Source organism: Falco naumanni, unplaced genomic scaffold, assembly GCF_017639655.2.
Source record: "Falco naumanni isolate bFalNau1 unplaced genomic scaffold, bFalNau1.pat scaffold_429_arrow_pat_ctg1, whole genome shotgun sequence".
NCBI lineage: Eukaryota > Metazoa > Chordata > Aves > Falconiformes > Falconidae > Falco > Falco naumanni.
In genome coordinates, this window is record NW_024427495.1 from 1 (window position 1) to 17,435 (window position 17,435).

General features: G+C 62.0%; 1 protein-coding gene and 3 long non-coding RNA genes across 13 annotated transcripts; 2 read left to right on the top strand and 2 right to left on the bottom strand.

Annotated features, from left to right (window-relative positions):
- Positions 1 to 6,009: 6,009 nt before the first annotated feature.
- Positions 6,010 to 8,120, top strand: LOC121082199. Of its 10 annotated transcripts, none has more exons than XR_005825928.1 (6): positions 6,010 to 6,085; positions 6,302 to 6,409; positions 6,871 to 7,174; positions 7,229 to 7,299; positions 7,425 to 7,890; positions 7,999 to 8,120. It is a non-coding gene; the product is annotated as an uncharacterized LOC121082199 (long non-coding RNA). The 10 variants fall into 10 exon arrangements; XR_005825932.1 differs by having other exon boundaries at positions 7,425 to 7,836; XR_005825937.1 differs by having other exon boundaries at positions 7,425 to 7,657.
- Positions 7,071 to 7,577, bottom strand: LOC121082200. Its single transcript, XR_005825938.1, has 3 exons — positions 7,469 to 7,577; positions 7,273 to 7,397; positions 7,071 to 7,164 (listed from the first exon to the last, which is right to left on the bottom strand). It is a non-coding gene; the product is annotated as an uncharacterized LOC121082200 (long non-coding RNA).
- Positions 8,121 to 8,651: 531 nt separating the features above from the next.
- LOC121082198 lies at positions 8,652 to 13,718 on the bottom strand. The gene is made up of 3 exons (XM_040581548.1): positions 13,713 to 13,718; positions 11,870 to 11,907; positions 8,652 to 10,410 (listed from the first exon to the last, which is right to left on the bottom strand). The coding sequence occupies exons 1-3, from the start codon at positions 13,716 to 13,718 to the stop codon at positions 8,691 to 8,693; spliced, it is 1,764 nt and encodes a 587-aa protein (XP_040437482.1). The 3' UTR covers positions 8,652 to 8,690.
- Positions 13,719 to 14,023: 305 nt separating this feature from the next.
- Positions 14,024 to 17,036, top strand: LOC121082201. Its single transcript, XR_005825939.1, has 3 exons — positions 14,024 to 14,064; positions 16,274 to 16,338; positions 16,377 to 17,036. It is a non-coding gene; the product is annotated as an uncharacterized LOC121082201 (long non-coding RNA).
- The last annotated feature ends 399 nt before the right edge of the window (positions 17,037 to 17,435 follow it).

Here is a 17,435-nt window from a genome sequence, read left to right on the forward strand (position 1 = left end):
TTTGCCCTTTTTCACCCCAAACCGCAATCCCTAAAATGAAACATTTTCACCCCCCCCCGTCTCTGAGCAATTGGCCCAATTTCCCCCATTTTTAACCCCAAAACAAACTCCTTAAAAAGAATTAATTTTACAACCCCACATCTCCAAGCAATTCACCCAATTTCCCCCTTTTTCACCCCAAAACCACAATCCCCCAAATTAAACATTTTTACATCCTTAAAATTCAACAATTTTACACCACGCACCCAGCAGGAATCGGCCCATTTTTTCCCTTTTTCACCCCAAAACACAATCCCTAAAATGAAACATTTTCACCCCCCCCCACCTACGAGAGCAACTGCCCCAATTTCCCCCTTTTTCACCCCAAAACAAACTCCTTAAAAATAATTCATTCTACACCCCCCCCACCCAGCAGGAACCGACCCATTTTTCCCCCTTTTTCACCCCAAAACAAAATCCCCCAAATTACTCATTTTTACACACCCCCCCATTCACCCAATTTCCCTCTTTTTCACCCCAAAACCACAATCCCCCAAATTAAACATTTTTACATCCTTAAAATTCAACAATTTGACACACACCCCCCCAGCAGGAATCAGCTCAATTTCCCCCTTTTCCCCCCAAAAACACAATCCCTAAAAATAATTATTTTTACACGCCCACCTACGAGAGCAACGGCCCCAATTTCCCCCTTTTTCACCCCAAAACAAACTCCTTAAAAATAATTCATTCTACGCACCCCCCCCACACCCAGCAGGAACCGACCCGTTTTTCCCCCTTTTTCCCCCCAAAACAAAATCCCCCAAATTACTCATTTTTAACACCCCCCCCCATTCACCCAATTTCCCCCTTTTTCACCCCAAAACAAACTCCTTAAAAATAATTCATTCTACGCACCCCCCACCCAGCAGGAACCGACCCATTTTCCCCCTTTTTCACCCCAAAACAAAATCCCCCAAATTACTCATTTTTAAACCCCCCCCCATTCACCCAATTTCCCCCTTTTTCCCCCAAAACGCAGCCCCCTCCCCCCACCCCTCCCGACGATCCCAATTTCCCCCGTTTTTCGCCCCAAAACGCGAATCGGAACGGCCATTCGCTTCACCCCTCCCCCACCCCCCCAAACGGGCCTCCCCTCCCCCACACCGCGCCCAGCCCCCCCCAGGGCTCCCCCGACACCCCCCCCCCCAGACCCAAAACGAGCGTTTTTCACCCCAAAGTGGCAGCGCTGGGGCCGGTGCCGGACAATGGGGGGGGGGGGGGGGAGGGGCGGCCGGTGGGGGGGGGGGGAGGGGCGGCTGCCGCGGGGGCTGATGGGGCCACGCGCGACCACGGAGACACGCTACGGTCATGGGGGGGGGGGTGGGGACATGTGAAGGACATGCCAAGGTCATGCGTGTCCTCAGGGAAAATGGGAAGGCTCCCAGTACAACCAGTGCCCCCCCAAATCCCCTCCCAGTGCTCCCAGTATAAAGAGTACCCCTCCCAAATCCCCTCCCAGTGCTCCCAGTACAACCAGTGCCCCCCCAAATCCCCTCCCAGTGCTCCCAGTACAACCAGTGCCCCCCCAAATCCCCTCCCAGTGCTCCCAGTATAAAGAGTACCCCTCCCAAATCCCCTCCCAGTGCTCCCAGTACAACCAGTGCCCCCCCCAAATCCCCTCCCAGTGCTCCCAGTACAACCAGTGCCCCCACAAATCCCCTCCCAGCGCTCCCAGTATAAAGAGTACCCCTCCCAAATCCCCTCCCAGTGCTCCCAGTACAACCAGTGCCCCCCCAAATCCCCTCCCAGTGCTCCCAGTACAACCAGTGCCCCCCCAACCCCTCCCAGTGCTCCCAGTATAAAGAGTACCCCTCCCAAATCCCCTCCCAGTGCTCCCAGTACAACCAGTGCCCCCACAAACCCCCTCCCAGTGCTCCCAGTACAACCAGTGCCCCCCCAAATCCCCTCCCAGCGCTCCCAGTATAAAGAGTACCCCCCCCAAATCCCATACCAGTGCTCCCAGTACAACCAGTGCCCCCCAAATCCCCTCCCAGTGCTCCCAGTATAAAGAGTACCCCTCCCAAATCCCCTCCCAGTGCTCCCAGTAAAACCAGTGCCCCCACAAACCCCCTCCCAGTGCTCCCAGTACAACCAGTGCCCCCCCAAATCCCCTCCCAGCGCTCCCAGTATAAAGAGTACCCCCCCCAAATCCCATACCAGTGCTCCCAGTACAACCAGTGCCCCCCCAAATCCCCTCCCAGCGCTCCCAGTATAAAGAGTACCCCTCCCAAATCCCCTCCCAGTGCTCCCAGTACAACCAGTGCCCTCCCAAATCCCATCCCAGTGCTCCCAGTACAACCAGTGCCCCCCCAAATCCCCTCCCAGCGCTCCCAGTATAAAGAGTACCCCTCCCAAATCCCCTCCCAGTGCTCCCAGTACAACCAGTGCCCTCCCAAATCCCCTCCCAGTGCTCCCAGTACAACCAGTGCCCCCCCCAAATCCCCTCCCAGTGCTCCCAGTACAACCAGTGCCCCCCCAAATCCCCTCCCAGCGCTCCCAGTATAAAGAGTACCCCTCCCAAATCCCATACCAGTGCTCCCAGTACAACCAGTGCCCCCCCAAATCCCCTCCCAGTGCTCCCAGTACAACCAGTGCCCCCCCAAATCCCTTCCCAGTGCTCCCAGTATAAAGAGTACCCCTCCCAAATCCCCTCCCAGTGCTCCCAGTAAAACCAGTGCCCCCCCAAATCCCCTCCCAGTGCTCCCAGTACAACCAGTGCCCCTCCAAAATCCCATTCCAGTGCTCCCAGTACAACCAGTGGCCCCCCAAATCCCCTCCCAGTGCTCCCAGTACAACCAGTGGCCCCCCAAATCCCCTCCCAGTGCTCCTAGTACAACCAGTGTCCCCCCAAATCCCCTCCCAGTGCTCCCAGTACAACCAGTGCCCCTCCAAAATCCCATTCCAGTGCTCCCAGTACAACCAGTGCTGCCCCAAACCCCCTCCCAGTGCTCCCAGTAAAACCAGTGCCCCCCCAAATCCCTTCCCAGTGCTCCCAGTACAACCAGTGTCCCCCCAAATCCCCTCCCAGTGCTCCCAGTACAACCAGTGTCCCCCCAAATCCCCTCCCAGTGCTTCCAGTACAACCAGTGCCGCCCCACATCCCCTCCCAGTGCTCCCAGTACAACCAGTGCCCCCCCAATCCCCTCCCAGTGCTCCCAGTACAACCAGTGCCCCCCCAAATCCCCTCCCAGTGCTCCCAGTATAAAGAATACCCCTCCCAAATCCCCTCCCAGTGCTCCCAGTACAACCAGTGCCCCCCCAAATCCCCTCCCAGTGCTCCCAGTACAACCAGTGCCCCTCCAAAATCCCATTCCAGTGCTCCCAGTACAACCAGTGCTGCCCCAAACCCCCTCCCAGTGCTCCCAGTACAACCAGTGCCCCACAAATCCCCTCCCAGTGCTTCCAGTACAACCAGTGCCCCTCCAAAATCCCATTCCAGTGCTCCCAGTACAACCAGTGCTGCCCCAAACCCCCTCCCAGTGCTCCCAGTACAACCAGTGCCCCCCCACATCCCCTCCCAGTGCTCCCAGTACAACCAGAGGCCCACCAAATCCCCTCCCAGTGCTCCCGGTACAACCAGTGCCCCTCCAAAATCCCATTCCAGTGCTCCCAGTACAACCAGTGCCGCCCCAAACCTCCTCCCAGTGCTCCCAGTATAACCAGTGCTCCCAGTACAACCAGTGGCCCCCCCAAACCCCATCCCAGTGCTCCCGGTACAACCAGTGTCCCCCCCAGATTCCTTCCCAGTGCTCCCAGTACAACCAGTGGCCCCCCAAATCCCCTCCCAGTGCTCCCAGTACAACCAGTGGCCCCTCAAATCCCCTCCCAGTGCTCCCAGTACAACCAGTGGCCCCCCAAATCCCATCCCAGTGCTCCCAGTACAACCAGTGCCCCCCACATCCCCTCCCAGTGCTCCCAGTACAACCAGTGGCCCCTCAAATCCCATCCCAGTGCTCCCGGTACAACCAGTGTCCCCCCCCAAATCCCTTCCCAGTGCTCCCAGTACAACCAGTGCCCCCCCAAATCCCTTCCAGTGCTCCCAGTACAACCAGTGCCTCCAAATCCCTTCCCAGTGCTCCCAGTACAACCAGTGCCCCCCCCAATCCCCTCCCAGTGCTCCCAGTACAACCAGTGCCCCTCCAAAATCCCATTCCAGTGCTCCCAGTACAACCAGTGCTGCCCCAAATCCCCTCCCAGTGCTCCCAGTACAACCAGTGCCCCCCCACAACCCCTCCCAGTGCTCCCAGTACAACCAGTGGCCCCCCAAATCCCTTCCCAGTGCTCCCAGCGCAACCAGTGTCCCCCCCAATCCCTTCCCAGTGCTCCCAGTGCCCCCTGCCATCCTTCCCAGTACCCCTCCAAGCCTTCCCAGTGCTCCCTGTGCCCCCTCCCCCTCCCACCAGTGCTCCCAGTGACCCCTCCAGTCCCTTCCTACTGCTCCCAGTGCCCCTACCCGTCCCCCAGTGCTCCCAGTGACCCCTGCAGTTCCTCCCAGTACCCCTCCCATCACTCCCCACTGCTCCCAGTGCCCCTACCCATTCCCCAGTGCTCCCAGTGACCCCTGCTGTCCCTCCCAGTACCCCTCCAGTCCCTCCCCACTGCTCCCAGTACCCCCTTCTCCCTCTCCCCAGTGCTCCCAGTGACCCCTGCTGTCCCTCCCAGTACCCCTCCAGTCCCTCCCCACTGCTCCCAGTACCCCCTCCTCCCTCTCCCCAGTGCTCCCAGTGACCCCTGCTGTCCCTCCCAGTACTCCCCCAACCCCTCCCAGTGCCCCCTCCCCCTCCCACCAGTGCTCCCAGTGCCCCCTCCCCCTCCCACCAGTGCTCCCAGTGACCCCTCCTGACCCTCCCAGTACCCCTCCAGTCCCTTCCCACTGCTCCCAGTGCCCCTACCCGTCCCCCAGTGCTCCCAGTGACCCCTGCAGTTCCTCCCAGTACCCCTCCCATCACTCCCCACTGCTCCCAGTGCCCCCCCTCTCTCTCCCCAGTGCTCCCAGTGACCCCTGCTGTCCCTCCCAGTACCCCTCCAGTCCCTCCCCACTGCTCCCAGTACCCCCTCCTCCCTCTCCCCAGTGCTCCCAGTGACCCCTGCTGTCCCTCCCAGTACCCCCCCCACCCCCTCCCAGTGCCCCCTCCCCCTCCCACCAGTGCTCCCAGTGCCCCCTCCCCCTCCCACCAGTGCTCCCAGTGACCCCTCCTGACCCTCCCAGTACCCTTCCAGTCCCTTCCCACTGCTCCCAGTGCCCCTACCCGTCCCCCCAGTGCTCCCAGTGACCCCTGCAGTTCCTCCCAGTACCCCTCCCATCACTCCCCGCTGCTCCCAGTGCCCCCCTCTCTCCCCCCAGTGCTCCCAGTGACCCCTGCTGTCCCTCCCAGTACCCCCCCAACCCCTCCCAGTGCCCCCCCCTCCCTCCCACCAGTGCTCCCAGTGCCCCCTCCCCCTCCCACCAGTGCTCCCAGTGCCCCCTCCCCCTCCCCCCAGTGCTCCCAGTGCCCCCCCCCCCCTCCCCCCAGTGCTCCCAGTGCTCCCTCCCCCTCCCACCAGTGCTCCCAGTGCTCCCTCCCCCTCCCACCAGTGCTCCCAGTAACAAACCACAGCAGCTGGGTTCACCACTATGTATTGACATACTGGGGGGGGGGAGGGGGGGAGGGGGGGACACCCCACCCCCCACCCAGGCATCTGGGGTCCCCTCTGGGGGGTCATGGGGGGGTGGGGTGGGGTGGACCTTGGGGTCACCATGATGGACCTGGGTCAAGGTCAAGGGTCTTGGTAGGTCCTCCAAGGGGTCACCATGATGGACCTGGGTCAAGGTCAAGGGTCTTGGTAGGTCTTCCAAGGGGTCACCATGATGGATCCGGGTGAAGTTCAAGGGTCTTGGTTGGTCCTCCAAGGGGTCACCATGTTGGACCTGGGTCAAGGTCAAGGGTTTTGGGAGGTCCTCCAAGGGGTCACCACGGCCTTGGGGGCACTATGGCGGCCCTGGGTCAAGGTCAAGGGTCTTGGTAGGTCTTCCAAGGGGTCACCATGTTGGACCTGGGTCAAGGTCAAGGGTCTTGGTTGGACCTCCAAGGGGTCACCATGATGGCCATGGGTCAAGGTCAAGGGTCTTGGTTGGACCTCCAAGGGGTCACCATGATGGACGTGGGTCAAGGTCAAGGGTCTTGGTTGGACCTCCAAGGGGTCACCATGATGGCCCTGGGTCAAGGTCAAGGGTCTTGGTAGGTCCTCCAAGGGGTCACCATGATGGCCACGGGTCAAGGTCAAGGGACTTGGTAGGTCTTCCAAGGGGTCACCATGATGGCCATGGGTCAAGGTCAAGGGTCTTGGTAGGTCTTCCAAGGGGTCACCATGATGGACCTGGGTCAAGGTCAAGGGTCTTGGTTGGACCTCCAAGGGGTCACCATGATGGCCATGGGTCAAGGTCAAGGGTCTTGGTTGGTCCTCCAAGGGGTCACCATGTTGGACCTGGGTCAAGGTCAAGGGTCTTGGTTGGACCTCCAAGGGGTCACCATGATGGACCTGGGTCAAGGTCAAGGGTCTTGGTTGGACCTCCAAGGGGTCACCATGTTGGACCTGGGTCAAGGTCAAGGGTCTTGGTTGGACCTCCAAGGGGTCACCATGTTGGACCTGGGTCAAGTGTTTTGGGAGGTCCTCCAAGTGGTCACCACGGCCTTGGGGGCAGCATGATGGCCCTGGGTCAAGGTCAAGAGTCTTGGCTAGTCCTCCAAGGGGTCACCATGATGGCCCTGGGTCAAGGTCAAGTGTTTTGGGAGGTCCTCCAAGGGGGTCACCACAGCTTTGGGGGCACCATGACGGCCCTGGGTCAAGGTCAAGGGTCTTGGTAGGTCTTCCAAGGGGCCACCATGATGGCCATGGGTCAAGGTCAAGGGTTTTGGGAGGTCTTCCAAGGGGTCACCATGATGGACCTGGGGGAAGGTCAAGGGTCTTGGTAGGCCAAGAGTCTTTGTAGGTCCTCCAAGATGATGCCATGATGGACCTGGGTCAAGGTCAAGGGTCTTGGTTGGACCTCCAAGGGGTCACCATGTTGGACCTGGGTCAAGGTCAAGGGTTTTGGGAGGTCCTTCAAGGGGTCACCACGGCCTTGGGGGCACCATGATGGCCCTGGGTCAAGGTCAAGGGTCTTGGCTAGTCCTCCAAGGTGTCACCATGATGGCCCCGGATCAAGGTCAAGGGTCTTGGTAGGTCTTCCAAGGGGTGACCATGTTGGACCTGGGTCAAGGTCAAGGGTCTTGGTAGGTCTTCCAAGGGGTCATCATGATGGATCCGGGTGAAGTTCAAGGGTCTTGGTTGGTCCTCCAAGGGGTCACCAAGGCCTTGGGGGCACCATGATGGCCCTGGGTCAAGGTCAAGGGTCTTGGGAGGTCAAGCGTCTTTGTAAGTCCTCCAAGATGATGCCATGATGGACCTGGGTCAAGGTCAAGGGTCTTGGTAGGTCTTCCAAGGGGTCACCATGATGGTCCTGGGTCAAGGTCAAGGGTCTTGGTAGGTCTTCCAAGGGGTCACCATGATGGATCCAGGTGAAGTTCAAGGGTCTTGGTTGGTCCTCCAAGGGGCCACCACAGCCTTGGGGGCACCATGATGGCCCTGGGTCAAGGTCAATGGTCTTGGTAGGTCTTCCAAGGGGTCACCATGATGGCCCTGGGTCAAGGTCAAGGGTCGTGGTAGGTCTTCCAAGGGGCCACCATGATGGCCCTGGGTCAAGGCCAAGGGTCTTGGTAGGTCAAGAGTTTTTGTAGGTCCTCCAAGATGATGCCATGATGGACCTGGGTCAAGGTCAAGGGTCTTGGTTGGACCTCCAAGGGGTCACCATGATGGCCCTGGGTCAAGGTCAAGGGTCTTGGTAGATCTTCCAAGGGGTGGCCACGTTGGACCTGGGTTGAGGTCAAGGGTCTTGGTAGGTCCTCCAAGGGGTCACCATGATGGATCCGGGTGAAGTTCAAGGCTCTTGCTAGGTCCTCCAAGATGTCACCACGCTGGCCCTGACTCAAACCGAAGGACCCCGGCTTGGTCCTCCTGCCTGGAACCGCCTCCCCGCCCCCATCCCCGCCTCGCCCCGCCCCTCCCCCCTCCTCCCCCCTCCCCCCCCACCCCTCCCCCACCCCGCTCCTCTCAAGCCAGGTGGGTCCGCTGGTGCTTGCTGAAGGCCGAACTCCAGCCGAAGGTCTTGCCGCACCGAGCGCAGCGGTAGGGCCGCTCGCCCGTGTGGGTGTGCCGGTGCTCCGAGAGGTTGGCGCTTTGCCGGAAGCTCTTGCCGCAGTCGCCGCAGCGGTAGGGCCGCTCCCCGGTGTGGGTCCGCCGGTGTTTGGCCAGGTGGGAGTTTTGGCCGAAACTCTTCCCGCACAAGCCGCAGGTGTAGGGCCTCTCGCCGGTGTGGGTCCGCTGGTGTTGGATCAGGTTGGAGCTCTGGCGGAAGGCTTTGCCGCACTCGGTGCAGCGGTAGGGCCGCTCCCCCGTGTGGGTCAGCCGGTGCTTGGCCAGGTAGGACCCCAAGGCGAAGCCTTTGCCGCAGAGGGGGCAGAAGTGGCGCTCCCCTCCCCCGTGCGTCCGCCGGTGCTCCGCCAAGTTGGAGCTCTGGCTGAAAATCTTCCCGCACTCGGGGCACTTGTACGGTTTCTCGCCCGTGTGGGTCACCTGGTGGCGCAGGAGCTTGGAGCTCTGCCCGAAAGCTTTGCCGCACTCGGGGCAGCGGTAGGGTTTGGGGGGGGGGGGGGGCGGCAGGCGCGCAGGTGGCGCGCTAAGCGGCAGGTCCAAAGGAAAGAAGAGCCGCAGTGAGGGCAACCCAACGGTTGCTCCGGTTGGTGGTGCCGGAGCCCGGCGGGTTGAGCGTAGGCTTTGCCGCAAGCGTCGCAGCGGTAGGGTTTGGCCGCCGGGCCGTGGCGTTGGCGGTGGTGGCGGGCCAGCTGGGCGCTGCCCTCGAAGCGTTCGGGGCAGAGGGGGCAAGCGAAGGAGCCGGCGTGGGTTTGGCGGTGAAGGAAGAAGGTCGCGGCGTGGCGGAAAGCTTGGCCGCATTCCTCGCACCGGTGCGGGCGCTCGGCGGCGGCGGCGGCGGCGGTGGCGCGCTCAAGGGAGTCGGCAGGGGCAGCGCCATCGGCGCCACCGATGCGGTCAACAGGGGCAACGCGGGCAACGCCGTCAACACGGTCAATGTGGGTGACACGGGCAACTTGGTCAACACGGTCAACACCGTCAACGCGGTCAACGTGGTCAACGTGGTCAATGTGGTCAACGTCATCAATGTGGTCAACATGGTCAACGTGGTCAACGCGGTGGACACGGTCAATGCGGTTAATGCTGTCAACACCATCAACGCTGGCAACACGGTCAATACGGTCAATGCCATCAACGCGGTCAACACGGTCAATGTGGTCAACGCGGTCAACGTGGTCAACACGGTCAATGTGGTCAACGTCAACGCGGTCAACGTGGTCAACGCGGTCAATGTGGTCAACGTCGTCAACGCGGTCAACGCGGTCAACACGGTCAATGTGGTCAACGTCGTCAATGTGGTCAACACGGTCAATGTGGTCAACGTCAACGCGGTCAACGTGGTCAACGCGGTCAATGTGGTCAACGAGGTCAACGCGGTCAACACGGCCGATGCCGTTAATGCCATCAACGCCATCACCGCGGTCAATGCGGTCAACGGGGCCAACACAGCCGACGTGGTCCACGCGGTCGACGCGGCCAACGCCACCGACGCCGGCAACGCGGTCAACACGGCCAACGCCCTCAACGCGGTCAACGCCGCCGTTGCCCTCAACGCCGGCGCCGTCGACGCCCCCGCCCCGGCCCCCCTTCCTCCGCCCTCCTCCCCCGCCCCCCCCCCCTCCCCCCCGCCGTGCGCCCCGCGCCGATGCTTGGCCAAATCGGAGCTGACGGCGAACCTCCTCCCGCACTCGCCGCAACCGTAGGGTCGCTCCCCGGTATGGACGCGGCGGTGCGTGGCCAAAGTGGATTTCCTCCCGAACTTTCTCCCGCACTCGCCGCAACCGTAAGGCCGTTCCCCGGTGTGGGTCCGCCGGTGATGGACCAAAGTCGAGTTTTGGCTGAACCGGGCGCCGCACTGGGGGCAAGCGTAAGGTTTTTCGCCCGTGTGGGTGCGCTGGTGCTCCAGGAGGGTGGAGGAGCGGCGGAAGGTTTTGCCGCACTCGGGGCAGGGGTGGGGTTTGGCGCCGGCGTGGCCTTTGCGGTGCTCCAGGAGGGAGGAGCTCCAGCCGAAGCGGCGGCCGCACTCGGGGCAGCGGTAAGGGCGGTCGCCCGTGTGGACGCGGCGGTGTTTGAGGAGGTTGGAGCGCTGGGCGAAGGGCTTGCCGCAGGAGGGGCAGGGGAAGGGGCGGGGGGAGGCGGCTGGAAAAGGGGGGAGGGGAAGGGGGGGGGGAGGGGAGGGGGGGAAGGTCGTGCCTCAGTTTGCCCACCCCTCCCCACTCAGTTTGCCCCTCCCCCAAAAGCGACACCTCGCCCCCCTCCCCCCAAGAGACCCCCCCTCCCCCCCCAATGACCCCCACCCCCCCAAAAGGGACCCCCAGCCCCCTACGTGCCTCAGTTTGCCCACCCCTCCCCCACAAATGACCCCCCACCCCCCCAAAAGGGACCCCCCCAGCCCCCCTCCCCCCAAGGGACCCCCCAGCTCCCCCCCCCCGTGCCTCAGTTTGCCCACGCCCTCCCCCCAAATGACCCCCCCAAAAGGGACCCCCCCACCCCCCTCCCCCTAAGGGACCCCCAGCCCCCCCCCCATGCCTCAGTTTGCCCACCCCTCCCCCCCAAATGACCCCCCACCCCCCAAAATGACCCCCCCAAAAGGGACCCCCCCACCCCACCCCCCCCAAAAGGGACCCCCAGCCCCCCCAGTGCCTCAGTTTGCCCACCCCTCCCCCACAAATGACCCCCCACCCCCCCCAAAAGGAACCCCACCCCCCCAAAAGGGACCCCCAGCCCCCCCCGTGCCTCAGCTTGCCCACCCCTCCCCCCAAAACAACCCCCCTCCCCCCCAATGACCCCCCACCCCCCTCCCCCCAAGGGACCCCCAGCCCCCCCCGTGCCTCAGTTTGCCCACCCCTCCCCCCAAAATAACCCCCCACCCCCCCCAAATGACCCCTACCCCCCTCAGGACCCCCAGCCCCCCCCCGTGTCTTGGTTTGCCCACCCCTCCCCACTCAGTTTGCCCCTCCCCCAAAAACGACATCTCACGCCCCTCCCCCCAAGGGACCCCCCAGCCCCCCCCCGTGCCTTGGTTTGCCCACCCCTCCCCCCCAATGACCCCCCACCCCCCCAAATGACCCGCCACCCCCCCTCCCCCACAAATGACCCCCACCCCCCCAAAAGGGACCCCCCCAGCCCCCTCCCCCCAAGGGACCCCCAGCCCCCCCCCCCCCCGTGCCTCAGTTTGCCCACCCCTCCCCCCCAAATGACCCCCCACCCCCCCAAATGACCCCCACCCCCCCAAAAGGGACCCCCAGCCCCCCCCGTGCCTCAGTTTCCCCACCCCTCCCCCCCAAATGACCCCCCACCCCCCCCAAAAGGGACCCCCCAGCCCCCTCCCCCCAATGACCACCCAGCCCCCCTCCCCCCAAGGGACCCCCAGCCCCCCCCCGCGCCTCAGTTTGCCCACCCCTCCCCCCAAAATAACCCCCCTCCCCCCCAAAAGGGACCCCCCCACCCCCTCCCCCCAAGGGACCCCCAGCCCCCCCCCCCGTGCCTCAGTTTCCCCACCCCTCCCCCCCAATGACCCCCCACCCCCCCAAAAGGGACCCTCCCCCCCCCCCCTCCCCCCAAATGCCCCCCCCCACCCCCCCCCCCGAGGACTCACCCGGTGGGGTCACGGCGCTGGCGGGGGGGGGAGGGGCGCTGCGGAGGACAAGTGGGGGAGGGGGTGGTGACACCCGCGGGGGGGGTGGGGAGGAGGGCGTGGCCTGGGGGGGTCACGGGGGGAGGTGGGGGGGGGGGGGAGGGGAGGGGAGGGTACCTGTGGCTTTGGTGGCCCCGAGGGGTGACACCGGCCCCGGTCCCGTGTCCCCTCCCCCACCCCCCCCCCTCCATGTCCCCACATCCCCCCCCTCCCCCCCCCCCCGTCCCCTCGTCCCCCTCCGTGTCCCCACCCCCCCCATGTCCCCAACCCCCTCCACCCCCCCCGTGTCCCCCATCCCCCCATGTCCTCCCCCATGTCCCCCAGTGTCCCCATCCCCCCCGTGTGTCCCCCCATGTCCCCCAGTGTCCCCATCCCCCCCCGTGTGTCCCCCCATGTCCCCCAATGTCCCCATCCCCCCCCCGTGTCCCCCCATGTCCCCCAGTGTCCCCATCCCCCCCCGTGTCCCCCCATGTCCCCCAGTGTCCCCATCCCCCCCTGTGTCCCCCCATGTCCCCCAGTGTCCCCATCCCCCCCCCCATGTCCCCATCTCCCCCATCCCCCCCCATGTCCCCACCCCCCCATGTCACCCTGTCCCCCGGTGTCCCCCCCGTGTCCCCATCCCACCCATGTCCTTATGTCCCCATCCCCCATTGTCCCCATGTCCCCCATCCCCCCCCCAATGTCCCCATCCCCCCCATGTCCCCCCCATGTCCCCATCCCCCCCCCCATGTCCCCATCCCCCCCCCCATGCCCGCCCATCCCCCACCTGCTGGCCTGGGGTCTCCCCCGGGGGGGGGGCCCGGAGCTGTCACCGTCCTCTGGGAACTCGGGGACCGCGGAGGACCCGGCCTGGGGGGGGGGAGGGGAGGGGGGGGGAGGGGGGGTCACACCGGGCCTGGGGGGACCCCGGGGGGCAGGGGGTCCCTATAGCCCCCTATAGGGGGTCCTCAGCCCCTATAGCCCCCATGGGGGGGGGTCCCATATGCTACAGCCCCTATAGGGGGGGTCCATCCCCTATAGCCCCTATAGGGGGGGTCCCAGCCCCTATAGCCCCCTATGGGGGGGGTCCCATCCCCCCTATAGTGGGGGTCCCAGCCCCTATAGCCCCCTTTGGGGGGGGGGTCCCAGCCCCTATAGCCCCTATAGGGGGGGGTCCCATCCCCTATAGCCCCCTTTGGGGGGGGTCCCATCCCCCCTATAGCGGGGTCCCAGCCCCTATAGCCCCTATAGGGGGGGTCCCATCCCCTATAGCCCCCATTGAGGGGGGTCCCATCCCCCCTATAGTGGGGTCCCAGCCCCTATAGCCCCCTTTGGGGGGGGGGGTCCCAGCCCCTATAGCCCCTATAGGGGGGGTCCCATCCCCTATAGCCCCCTTTGGGGGGGGGTCCCATGCCCCCTATAGCGGGGTCCCAGCCCCTATAGCCCCTATAGGGGGGGGTCCCATCCCCTATAGCCCCCTTTGGGGGGGGTCCCATCCCCCCTATAGTGGGGTCCCAGCCCCTATAGCCCCTTTGGGGGGGGGGTCCCAGCCCCTATAGCCCCTATAGGGGGGGGTCCCATCCCCTATAGCCCCCTTTGGGGGGGGGTCCCATGCCCCCTATAGCGGGGTCCCAGCCCCTATAGCCCCTATAGGGGGGGGTCCCATCCCCTATAGCCCCCTTTGGGGGGGGGTCCCATCCCCCTATAGTGGGGGTCCCAGCCCCTATAGCCCCTATAGGGGGGGTCCCATCCCCTATAGCCCCCTTTGGGGGGGGTCCCCTCCCCCACAGCCCCCATCGGGGGTCGCGCCCCGCCCCCCGCTCACCTCCATTGTGCTGCGCCGCGGCTGCCCCCGCTGCCCGGGGTCAGAGGTCAGGGGTCGCCGGGGGGGAGTGGGGGGGGGGGGGGGGTGTGTGCGGTGGGGGAGGGGACGGGGGGTTGGGGGGGTCGGGGGGGGCCCCGCGGGAGCGGGGGTGGGGGTGGGGCAGCTCGTCGGCGCGGGCCGCGGGGGGTTGCTGGGAGCTGGGCCCCGCCCCTCCCCCGGCGCGGTGACGTCAGCGCCGGCGTCGCGACGCCCCTCCCCCTCCCCGCCCCTTCCTGCCCCGCCTCCCGCCCCTCCCCCTTCCCCGCCCCTTCCTGCCCCTCCCCCCCCCCCCCGGACGCCTCCCGGGACCCCGGTGAGTCCCGAACCCCCCCGGTTACACCCCACCCCCCCCCCTTCCGGATTTACACCCCAAATTCCGGATTTACACCCCGAATTCCGGATTTACACCCCGAACTGCCCCATTTCTCCCCAAACTGCTGGATTTACACCCCCGAATCCCCCGGGTTTACCCCAGCGTTCCGGATTTACACCCCCGAATCCCCCGGGTTTACCCCAGCGTTCCGGATTTACACCCCCGAGTCCCACGGCTTCACCCCTGATTTGCAGGTTTACACCCCAGATTCCGGATTTACACCCGCAGTCCCCCGGGTTGACCCCCCATTTACCCCGTTTCTCCCCAAAGCTCCGGATTTACACCCCAAATTCCGGATTTACGCCCCAAATCGCCCGGTTTCACCCCAGATCGCCTGGTTTTACCCCAGTTTTCCGGATTTACACCCCAAATCCCTCAGTTTCATCCCTAATTTGCAGGTTTACACCCCAAATTCTGGATTTACACCCCTAATTGCCCGGTTACACCCCAAATTGCCCCATTTCTCCCCAAATTGCTGGATTTGCACCCCGAATCCCTCGGGTTTACCCCAGCGTTCCGGATTTACACCCCCGAATCCCACGGCTTCACCCCTGATTTGCAGGTTTACACCCCAAATTCCGGATTTACACCCGCAGTCCCCCGGGTTGACCCCCCATTTACCCCATTTCTCCCCAAAGCTCCGGATTTACACCCCAAACTGCCCCATTTCTCCCCAAACTGCCGGATTTACATCCCCGAATCCCCCGGGTTTACCCCAGCGTTCCGGATTTACACCCCCGAGTCCCACGGCTTCACCCCTGATTTGCAGGTTTACACCCCAGATTCCGGATTTACACCCGCAGTCCCCCGGGTTGACCCCCCATTTACCCCGTTTCTCCCCAAAGCTCCGGATTTACACCCCAAATTCCGGATTTACGCCCCAAATCGCCCGGTTTCACCCCAGATCGCCTGGTTTTACCCCAGTTTTCCGGATTTACACCCCAAATCCCTCAGTTTCATCCCTAATTTGCAGGTTTACACCCCAAATTCTGGATTTACACCCCTAATTGCCCAGTTACACCCCAAATTGCCCCATTTTCTCCCCAAATTGCTGGATTTGGACCCCGAATCCCTCGGGTTTACCCCAGCGTTCCGGATTTACGCCCCAGAGCCCCTGTTTCACCCCCATTTTGCGGATTTACACCCCAAAATCCCGATTTGCACCTGAAATCGCCTGGTTTTACCCCAATTGTACAGATTTACACTCCAAATTCCGGAATTACACCCCAAATCGCCCGTTTTCACCCCAACTTTCTGGATTTACACCCCAAATCCCCCGGCTTCATCCCTAATTTGCAGGTTTACACCCCAAATTCTGGATTTACACCCCAAATTCCCCGGTTTCACCCCAGATATCCTGGGTTTACCCCAACTTTCCAGATTTGCACCCCAAATTGACAGATTTCACCCCAAATTGCCCCATTTCTACCCAAATTACTGGATTTACACCCCAAATCCCTCGGGTTTACCCCAAATTCCAGATTTACACCCCAAATCCCCCAGTTTCATCCCTAATTTGCAGGTTTACACCCCAAATTCCGGATTTACACCCCAAATCCCCCAGTTTCATCCCTAATTTGCAGGTTTACACCCCAAATTCTGGATTTACACCCCCAATTCCCCAGTTTTACCCCCAGTTTGCAGATTTACACCGCGAATCTCTGTTTTTACACCCAAAGTCACCTGGTTTTACCCCAAATCTCCGGATTTACACCCCAACTCTCCGGATTTACACCCCAGATCTCTGGATTTATATCTGAAATCGCCCAATTTCACCCCAAATCTTTGGATTTACACCCCAAATTCCAGATTTTACACCCCCAATCCCCCGGGTTCACCCCAACTTTCCAGATTTACACCCCAAATTCCAGATTTTACACCCCCAATCCCCCAGGTTCACCCCAACTTTCCAGATTTACACCCCAAATTCCAGATTTTACACCCCCAATCCCCCAGGGTCACCCCAACTTTCCAGATTTACACCCCAAATTCCAGATTTTACACCCCCAATCCCCCAGGGTCACCCCAACTTTCCAGATTTACACCCCAAACTCCCGATTTTCACCCCAAATCGCCCCGTTTCACCCCAAATTCCCGGATTTACACCCCAGGTTGCTAAATTAATTGCAGTCCATTTAATTAATTGCAGCGCACTGGATTAATTGCAACTCAATGGATTAATTGGAATCCAACGGATTAATTAAAACCCACCGGGTTAATTGCAACCCACCGGATTAATTGCAACTCAATAGATTAATTGGAATCGAACGGATTAATTGCAACCCACCGGATTAATTGCAACCCACTGGATTAATTAAAATCCACCGGGTTAATTGCAGCTCACCAGATTAATTGCAACCCACTGGATTAATTATAACCCACTGAATTAATTGCAACCGAATGAATTAATTGCATCCCACCGGATTAATTACAACCCACCGGATTAATTACAACCCACCGGATTAATTACAACCCACCGGATTAATTGCAACCGAATGGATTAATTGCAACCAAATGGATTAATTGCAACCGAATGGATTAATTGCAACCCACTGGATTAATTGCAACCCACCGGATTAATTGCAACTCAATGGATTCCCACCGAATTAATTGCAAGTCATCAGATTAATTACAACTCACTGGTTTAATTGCAACCCACCGGATTAATTGCAACCGAATGGATTAATTGCAACCCACCGGATTAATTGCAACCCACCGGATTAATTGCAACTCAATGGATTCTCACCGAATTAATTGCAACCCACCAGATTAATTGCAACCAAACGGATTAATTGCAACCAAACGGATTAATTGCAACCGAATGGATTAATTGCAACCGAATGGATTAATTGCAACCGAATGGATTAATTGCAACCCACCAGATTAATTACAACCCGCCGGGTTAATTACAACCCACCGGACCGACTGCAGCCCACCGCCTCCACCGCAACCCACCCCACGGCTTGCAATTAATTACTCGCCGCTAATTAACCGCGCCACCTCCCCCCTCCCCCGCCGCAACCTCCCCGCCCACCTCTTCCACCTCCGCTCATCAGCTCCCCCTACTGGGGGGGGGTGTTAATTGATTAAGGGGGGGGTGTGTGTAATGAGGCGGGATGGCCAAGGGGGGGCGCTACCGGGTGAAGTACCGCCGGCTGCGGCGGGCGGCGCGGGCGCTGGTGCTGGAGAACGGGGCGTTGTGCGACGAGGTGGCGCGGGTGGAGGCCAAGTGGTGGCGGGCGCGGGAGGAGCGGCGGTTCCTGCTGCGGCGCCTGCTCCAGCTGCGGGCCTTGGGGGGGGGGGGGGGGGGG